Source organism: Scylla paramamosain, chromosome 3 (genome assembly GCF_035594125.1).
Source record: "Scylla paramamosain isolate STU-SP2022 chromosome 3, ASM3559412v1, whole genome shotgun sequence".
NCBI lineage: Eukaryota > Metazoa > Arthropoda > Malacostraca > Decapoda > Portunidae > Scylla > Scylla paramamosain.
Genome location: NC_087153.1, coordinates 1771808 through 1781666, shown reverse-complemented (window position 1 = coordinate 1781666; position 9859 = coordinate 1771808). Strand labels below are relative to the sequence as shown.

General features: G+C 39.5%; 1 protein-coding gene across 1 annotated transcript; it reads right to left on the bottom strand.

Annotated features, from left to right (window-relative positions):
* Nucleotides 1–4009: 4009 nt before the first annotated feature.
* LOC135088766 (T-complex protein 1 subunit gamma-like) lies at nt 4010–9551 on the bottom strand. Its single transcript, XM_063983778.1, is given in 6 exon segments — nt 4010–4192; nt 4786–4940; nt 5264–5440; nt 6528–6551; nt 6553–6590; nt 9497–9551. Coding segments are annotated over 6 exon segments (498 nt in total). The 3' UTR covers nt 4010–4143.
* Between the last annotated feature and the right edge of the window lie 308 nt (nt 9552–9859).

The window sequence follows — 9859 nt, the reverse complement described above, 5'->3', positions numbered from 1 at the left end:
CCCAAGGCTCCTTCACCCCCCTCCGTGTGGTATCCTAAGGTCTCCATCCTGTAATATTGGCAGAAATGTTACACACACCAAAATACCTACAAAACTCTTGTCTCGCGCTCTCTCCTTACTAGGGATTGGAAAAGTGCAGGAAATTTGAATGTTCACTTTTTGAGTCCCTATGAAGGAGAGAGTGCAAAACTCACCCAAAATACATTTAAGGGTGTTTTTACTGTTAAAGTAGCAGATTAACAAGATTTCAACATTCAAAAGGCTCTAGTTGAAGTTGTATGGGTTTTCAAGGGTGTTTTTACAGTTCTAGTGACAGATTAATAAGATTTCAGGATTCAAAAGCCTCTAGTTGAAGGGATAAGGATTTTTAAGGGTGTTTTTACGGTTATAGTGGCAGATTAACAAGATTTCAGCATTCAAAAGGCTCTAGATGAAGTTATATGGATTTTTAAGGGTATTTCTACAGTTCTAGTGAAAGATTAACAAGATTTCAGCATTCAAAAGGCTCTAGATGAAGCAGCATGGGTTTTTAAGGTGTTTTTTACAGTTCTAGTGACAGAGTAATAAGATATCAGCATTCAAAATGCTTTAGATGAAGTTACATGGGTTTTCAAGGGCGTTTTTACGGTTCTAGTGACAGATTAACAAGATTTCAGCATTGAAAAGGCTCTAGTTGAAGGGATACGGGGTTTTTAAGGGTGTTTTTATGGTTCTAGTGACAGATTAACAAGACTATCATTCAAATGGCTGTAGATGAAGTGACACGGGTTTTTAAGAGTATTTTTAGGGGCATTTTAAGATAGTTTTACGGCTATTTCAAGACAGTTCAGGGAATTTAGGGGCATTTCAAGACAGTTCAGGGAATTTAGAGGCATTTCAAGACAAACTACCGTCCTACTGCTTTAATTTCCTGCCTATCTAAAGTTTTTGAATCTATCCTCAACAGGAAGATTCTTAAGCATCTATCACTTCACAACCTTCTATCTGATCACCAGTATGGGTTCTGTCAAGGCCGCTCTACTGGTGATCTTCTGGCTTTCCTTACTGAGTCTTGGTCATCCTCTTTTAGAGATTTTGGTGAAACTTTTGCTGTTGCCTTGGACATATCAAAAGCTTTTGATAGAGTCTGGCACAAAGCTTTCATTTCCAAACTACCCTCCTATGGTTTCTATCCTTCTCTCTGTAACTTCATCTCAAGTTTTCTTTCTGACCGTTCTATTGCTGCTGTGGTAGACGGTCACTGTTCTTCTCCTAAATCTATTAACAGTGGTGTTCCTCAGGGTTCTGTCCTGTCACCCACTCTCTTCCTATTATTCATTAATGATCTTCTAAACCAAACTTCTTGTCCTATCCACTCCTACGCTGATGATACCACCCTGCACTTTTCCACATCTTTTCATAGACGTCCAACCCTTCAGGAGGTAAACATATCACGCAGGGAAGCCACAGAACGCCTGACTTCTGATCTTTCTAAAATTTCTGATAGGGGCAGAGCAAACTTGGTATTGTTCAATGCCTCAAAAACTCAATTCCTCCATCTATCAACTCGACACAACCTTCCAGACAACTATCCCCTCTTCTTCAATGACACTCAACTGTCCCCCTCTTCTACATTGAACATCCTTGGTCTGTTCTTTACTTATAATCTGAACTGGAAACTTCACATCTCATCTCTAGCTAAAACAGCTTCTATGAAGTTAGGTCCCTGCCTGCTTCTGTATTTCCACCTTCCTATGACTTGAATTCCTTCAAGAGGGACGTTTCAAGACACTTATTCATCAATTTTTGACCACTGCTTTGACCCTTTTATGGGACTGGCATTTCAGTGGGCATATTTTTTTATTAGATTTTTGTTGCCCTTGGCCAGTGTCCTTCTTACATAAAAAAAAAAAAAAAAATTCAGGGAATTTAGGGACATTTCAAGACAGTTTAGGGAATTTTAGGTGCATTTCAAGACAGCTCAGGGAATTTAAGGGCATTTCAAGATAGTTCAGGGAATTTAGGGGCATTTCAAGACAGCTCAGAGAATTTTAGGGGCATTTCAAGACAGTTCAGGGAATTTAGGGGCATTTCAAAACATTTCAGGAAATTTTAGGGGCATTTCAAGACATTTCAGGGAATTTAGGGGCATATTAAGGCAGTTTAGGGGCATTTCAAGACAGCTCAGGGAAATCTAAGGGCATTTCAAGACAGTTCAGGGAATTTTAGGGACATTTCAAGACAATTTGGCATGTTTTTGGTCTGCTGTTAGAGAATAAACACAATTTAAAACAACCCTCTTCCTCCTCCTCCTCCTCCTTCCCCTCACCCCCCCACATACCTCAAGAGCCTGGGCAAGAGCAGAATAGGGCCACTGCCTCACCCCTGACACCCCCTTGGCCTTCTGCTGTAGGAAGTTAGAGACTGCCATGCCCACCGAGCTGCCCCCAGGGACCAGACGGGGCTCCAGGGCCAAGTTCCAGGCCACTCCAAGGGCGTCCTGAAGGTTCCTCTCCACCTGTGGGTATGGGTCGGGTTAAGTCAGGTCAGGTGTTTATTTATTTATTTTATATATATATATATATATATATATATATATATATATATATATATATATATATATATATATATATATATATATATATATATATATATATATATATATATATATATATATATATATATATATATATATATATATATATATATATATATATATATATATTTTTAGGTTGAGTTATGAGTAGATCTTATTTATTTGGGTGTTTTTGGGTAGAAATGGGTGGTTTTTTTGTTTCTAGCACAGAAATGGGTGTTTTTTGGTTTTATTATGGAGAAAATAGGAGTTTTTCAGTTAATTATGGTGAAAATGAGTGTTTTTTTTGGGTGTTTAAGGAGAGGAATGGCAGTATTTTTCAGTTTTTAGGGTAGAAATGGGCATTTTTTTAAGTGATTAGGGTGGAAATGAAAAAAAAAAAAAACAATTAAACCAAATCTCCAAAAACAAACACAAAAAACACAAAAAACACAAAAAAATTTAAATCAAACCAAATTAAACACTCCCGGCCATCCAACAGCATCCTCACCTCATTCACGATATCCTTGCTGGGTCCCCTGAGCAGCACCGTTTATGCCTTGGGGTCCTGGCACTTGGTGATGAATGTAAAATACTCATCACCAATCTGTGGGAAGTAATGGGTGGTGAGTGAAGGGTGGAGAGAGGACTTGGGTGGACTAGGAGAGGCTGGGGTGGACTGGGAGAGGCTGGGATGGAATGGGATAGGCTGGGATGCACTGGGAGAGGCTGGGGTTGACTGGGAGAGGCTGGGGTGGACTGGGAGAGGCTGGGATGCACTGGGAGAGGCTGGGATGCACTGGGAGAGGCTGGGATGCACTGTGAAAGGCTGGAGTGGACTGAGAGAGGCTGGGATGCACTGGGAGAGGCTGGGATGCACTGGGGGAGGCTGGGGTGGAATGGGAGAGGCTGGGATGCACTGGGAGAGGCTGGGATACACTGGGAGAGGCTGGGAGGAAGGAAAGAAGCATAGAATTTAATTATTTATTAATTTTTAAAATTTTCTCTCTTCCTCACACACAAAAAAAATTCTCTCTGTCTCTCTCTCTCTCTTTCTCTCATACACACTAAAATACACTCTTTCTCTTTCTCTCTTGCATCAGAACAGACAAACTCTCTCTCTTTCTTTCACACATACTAAAATACACTCTTTCTCTCTCTTGCATCAGAACAGACAAACTCTCTCTCACACACACACACAAACATTCTCTCCCACAAAAATACCCCAACACACACCCCTGCCCCCCCCCCTCCAACTTTTTAACTTCAAAGAGACCAAATAAATAATTTTCTCTCTTTCACACAAAAACAAACAAATTCTCTCTTTTTTCTCTCTTTCACACACACAAGAACAAACTCTTTCTCTCTCTCTCACACACACACACACACAAACACAACAAACAAACAAACAAACAAACAAACAAAACATTCCCTCCCTCTCTCTCTCACTCTCGTAAAGTCCGTCTCAGCAGTCATTTCCACCAAAGTCTGGCTCTCGCCCTTCTTGTACTCCAGCGGGCAGTCAAGGAGAATGATACGAGGGTTGTCTACTTTCCTGCTCATCTTTGCATGGGTCACATCCTTGTTTATCATGATCCCGTCCAGCACACAGCTCTCTTCGATGGCTCCTCCCAGGATCTGTGGAGGTTCAGGGGGGTCAGTGGGGGTCTGGGGGTGTGTGGCAGGGGTGTGTGAAGGGGTCTAGGGGTGTCTGGTGGGGTGTGTAGGAGTAGAAGGGGTGTTTTTTTGGTGTTTTTGTTGAGTTTGTTTTTGATCTCTCTCTCTCTCTCTCTCTCTCTCTCTCTCTCTCTCTCACACACACACACCTCTCTCCCATACCTTCCCAATGTACAAACCTCCCCTCCTCCAGGCCCCCCAGTAGGACAGAGGTAGAGGGAGAGGGGATAAGAGGTCATTAGAGGGTCATTTAAGGGTCATTTTGGGGCGTTTTTTATGGTTTAAACAGAAAAAACTATAAAATTACACTTAAAATTTTCACATCTACAAACCTCTCTGCCCAGGGCCACCAGCAGGAGAGAGGAGAGTGAGGGGGGGAGGAGGTAAGAGGTCATTAGGGTCACTTAAGGGTCACTTCAACAATTTAAACATAAAAAATATATATAAAAAAAATAAAAAACTTAACATCCTGAAATCTTCCTCTCCAACAGCCCCTCTCCGTGCCCCCCCAGCCCTCCCACAGCACCCCCAAGGTCGCCCAGCCCCACAAGTACCTGAGGGTGTCTTTAAGGGCCCCCGGAGCATGGTCGAGGGCCTGTCTGTACCCCTGAATGATGATAAGCGGATGCATGTTCTGCTCCAGGTACTGCTCAGCCACCACCAGCATCTCCCCTGCCAGGATCACCACACTGCTTGTTCCGTCACCCACCTGAGGGAATGGTGGGGTGGTGAGGAGCGGTGAGGGGGGGTAAGGGAGTGTGAAGGGGTTTAGGTGTGTTTGTTTGTGTGTTTTTGTTTCTATTTTTTGTTAGGTTAAGTTTATACTTAAATTTTCTAATAAACTCTCTCTCTCTCTCTCTCTCTCTCTCACACACACATACATCCACAGAAACACACTTTTTTCTCTCTCTCTCTCTCCCCCAGAAATAAATAAAAAAATAAATAAATAAATAAAAAAAAAATAACAAAACACTCACTCTTATCACACTCTCCCCTATTCAATGCCCCCCAACTGCACCCACACCCCCTCACCTCTTCATCCTGGGTCCGCGCAATCTCAATCATGTGCTTGGCGGCAGGGTGTTGCACAGTAATCTCCCTCAAAATAGCATTACCATCGTTAGTCATCACCACGCCCCCCATCGGATCCATCAGCATCTTCAGCATCCAACGAGGGCCCAGGCAGGTGCGGATGACGTCGGCAATCATCTGCAGGGGCGTTGCGGGTGTCAGAGCGTGTTATGGGGTGTCTTGAGGATTTTAAAAGTACATAAGTGGGTGAAAACGATGAGGTCAGAAGGGTGTCAGGGGGATGGTGAAATGTGGGCGACCAGTGTTGGGGTTTTCTGGGTGTTTTTGGGTGGTTTTGTGTGTTTTGTGTGTTTTTGGGGTGTTTTTGGGTGTTTAGGGGTGTTTTTGGATGATTTGTGGTGTGTTTTGGGTGTTTTTGTGTGTTTTTGGGGTGTTAAAGGGGTGTTTTTGGATGGTTTGTGGTGTGTTTTGGGTGTTTTTGTGTGTTTTTGGGGTGTTTAGGGGTGTTTTTGGATGGTTTGTGGTGTGTTTTGGGTGTTTTTGTGTGTTTTTGGGTGTTTTGTGTGTTTTTGGGGTGTTTTTGGATGTTTAAGGGTGTTTTTGGATGGTTTGTGGTGTGTTTTGGGTGTTTTTGTGTGTTTATGGGTGTTTTTTGGGTATTTTGGGATGTTTGTGTGTGTTTTTGGTTGTTTGTGTATGTTTTTAGGTGTTTTGTGTGTGTTTTTGGTGTTTTTGTGTGTTTTTTTAGGTGGTTTGGGTGTTTGTGTGTGTGTTTTGGTGTTTTGGGGTTTTTGTGTGTTTTTGGGTGTTTGTGTGTGTTTTTGGGGTGTATTGGAGTGTTTCTGGTGGGTGTGAAGTGATATTAATTAACTGAATGAATGTAAATAAAAGTTGATGTTAGTTGATCTTAGTAACTGAATGGAAACCAAACTTAACTTAACTTAATGTAACCAATCTAACTTAATGTAGCCTAACCTAACCAAACCTAACTTAATGTAGCCTAACCTAACCAAACCTAACTTAATGTAGCCTAACCTAACCAAAGCTAACCAAACCTAACCTAACCAAACCTAACCAAACCTGACCAAACTTAACCTAACCTAAACTAACCTAACCTAACCTAAACTAAACTAACCTAACTTAATGTAACCAAACCTAACTTAACCTAACCCAACTTAACCAAACCTAACCAAACTTAACCTATCCTAACTTAACCCAACCTATCCTAACCTAACCTAACCAAACTTAACCTGACTCAACCCACCTTGCCAGCATTAATGTTCTGTATACTGGACCTTCCTTCCAGACTCACTCTTGGTGTTCTGATCTGAAAATGGAGATTGGCTCATAAAACACACGCACGAACGAAACTAACTAACCTGCACAGCCCAAAAAAATTAAATAAATAAATAAATAAATAAATAAATAAATAAATGAATAAATAAATAAACAAAATAAACAAAATAAAAAAATAAAAAAAACAGACATTACAATCACCAATACCTAAAACCAACCCTAATATTCCCTAAAATATACCAAAAAAATCCAAAAAAATGCACATTTAGCCAAAAAACTAAATTAATTAGACTGCACACTCTCAAACAAACAAACTAATGCAAAAAACAAACATTACAACCACCAGTACTTAAACCAACCCTAATATTCCCTAAAATAAACAAAAAAATAAAAAAATAAATAAATAAAAAATAAACGCATAATTACCTGAAAAACGAAATTAATTAGCCTGCACACTCTTAAACAAACAAAAAACACACAAACTAATGAAAATCAGACATTACAATCACCAGTACCTAAAACAAACCCTAAAATTCCCTAAAATATCCCTAAAAACCAAAAAAAGACATATTTACCTGAAAAACGAAATTAATTAGCCTGCACACCCACAAACAAAATAACAAACGAATGAAAAAAAAAACAGACATAACAATCACCAACACCACAAAACACACAAGATAACCCCAAAGTTAACGAAAAACACCGTAAACTTACTTAAAAATATTATTAACTAACCTTACAACCAAATAAGGAGAAACGAAACACAAACACAAACACAATGAAAAATAAACAAAGAACGAACCCCACCACCGCCAAAAATCAGAGAGAGAGAGAGAGAGAGAGAGAGAGAGAGAGAGAGAGAGAGAGAGAGAGGATGAGGAGGAAGAGGGAGAGGAGGAAGATAAAGGAGATGAGGATCTTAAGAGACCGAAGAGGAGGAGAAGAAAGGAAGAGATGAAAGAATGAAAATGAAGAGGAAAAGAAAGAAGAGGACGAGAAGTATTATAGAAAGAAGAAAAAGAAGAAAAATAAAAGGAATAAATAATAAAAAAGCAATACCAAACATTTCATTCTCTCTTCCTTCCTCCTCCTCTTCCTCTTCTTTCATCCCATCCATACATAGATTCCCCCGAGTTGGAAACACTGTCCTCTGTTTACTGTCATTCGTATTTTTTTCTCTCCGTCATTGTTTGTGGGTGATTTATGATTATTAATATGTTGTCGAATATTTTACGGTGTTTTATGGTCTGATTGAGGTTTGTTATTGTTTATTAAATATTTTCCAGAATTTAAACGGCATGATTCACCAGTTTTGTCCGAACGCATTTAGGAATCTTCTGGAAGGCTATCATAATATTTCTCGATTAGAGGTTTTCTTTATATATTACCGTAAAATCATCAAATAGAAAACAATAATAATTTGTATTTTGTCTCCTGAATGCAAGTTATTACATACACAGTGTTGATATTAGTGCAAAGAAATGAGAAAAACGAAGACGAAGTCAGATTTTTACGGTTCTAGTAACACATTAACAAGATTTCAGCATTCAAAAGGCTCTAGATGAAATTATATGGGTTTTTAAGGGTGTTTTTACGATTCTAGTGACAGATTAACGCACCCAAACGCACCCAGAACACTCCACACACACTCAAATACACCCAAAAGACGCCACACACACCCAACACTTACCCAAAACACTTAAAACACCCAAAATAAACTCAAGACACACTCACACTCATTCAATACAGCCTCAAACACACCAAAACACTCCACTATACACTCAAAACACTCCACAACACTCAAAACACATAAAATACACCTAGAAATAACCTAAACCTCACTTAAACAACAAAAATTCACCCAAAACACACACTGATAACAGCTAATATACACCCAAAACACTCCTAAACACAACTAACACACACTCAAAACACCCCACAACACTCCCAAATACACCTAAAACACACTTAAAGGACCCAAAACACACCAAATAATAGAGAATGGCAGCGCATCATGGGAAACTAAGCTAAAGATTGTCTTCTTGCCATTTACCTGTTTTGTCTCCTCCTCCTCCATTTCTCCTTATTTCTCCCTCCTCCTCCTCCATTTCTCTTATTTTCCTCCTTCTACTACTACTATCTACGTACCTGAGTTTATAAACAGCTGGAAATACTTGGAAAACACTGGAAATTACGGTAAATACTGACCAAGAGACACTGGAGCCGGAGAAGTCCCAGTCTGTTGATGACGTCACAGGCGAGAGCCCCCAGCCGCTGCCTTACGTACGTAATGCATTTCATTTTGAAATTGACCCCTACAAAAAATGAAGCTAGGCTGGAATGCATTCTATTTTATGATTTGATAATTACTTAAATTAATATTCACAGTACCAAAACATCTCCAGCCTGAGTAGTTGTAAAGAAATATCAACACAAATATGGAAAAAGTGTTGGAACTTTTGACACCATTAAAACCATTCAAAAGTCCACCCATTTCAATTTACACCAGTAAAAAAACACTTCAAAAAATCGAAACTATTTTTTCAAGCAATGCAAAGTTAGTTACAAGCTGAAATAGAGAAATAAGGAATCTAAAAAATCACAAAATCACCACTTTTAACGGAACTAAAAACCATTTCAAAATGCACATACTCAACTCAACAGGAACGCAAAACATTTTAAAAATCATAAACGATTTTTTAAAGCAATAAAAGCTTCACTACAGCCTCAAATAAAAAAGCCAAGGACCGGGGTGGGTAAAAATAACCGTGAAAACGGCCCTATATTTACATAAAAAAAACTACACAAAATTCAGCCCAGTTACTTAACTGAAGCAACAAAAACACTTCAACATCAACAAAATATTTTTAGAAACCATAAAAACTTACTATAGAAGCCGAATAAAGTAATTAAGGAAAATATAAAAAATATTGGAACCCACAGGCCGGAACATGTCCTGGGGGCCGACCTCAGTGGAGGAGCCGGCGGCCATGTTGCCTTATTTATTACTTCGTGACACCAAAACCAGGCAATAGCGGATATATCTGACCAGCGCATATGAAAGCTAGACATGTGGCTGTATCTTGTGATATGTTAGGCTTACAATAAGAGAGAGACAGGGCAAATAATGGCTGAAAACTCTGATACCCGGCCTGTACCTCAGCTGACGGTTTGTTTACATATTGACGACCCTTCAATATTCGCCTAAATTTCCAACTGTTTCCAGACTCAGATGTAAACAAAACCTAAAAATAAATGAATAACCCTAAAAAATACCCACATAACGAAAAAAAAAAGCCA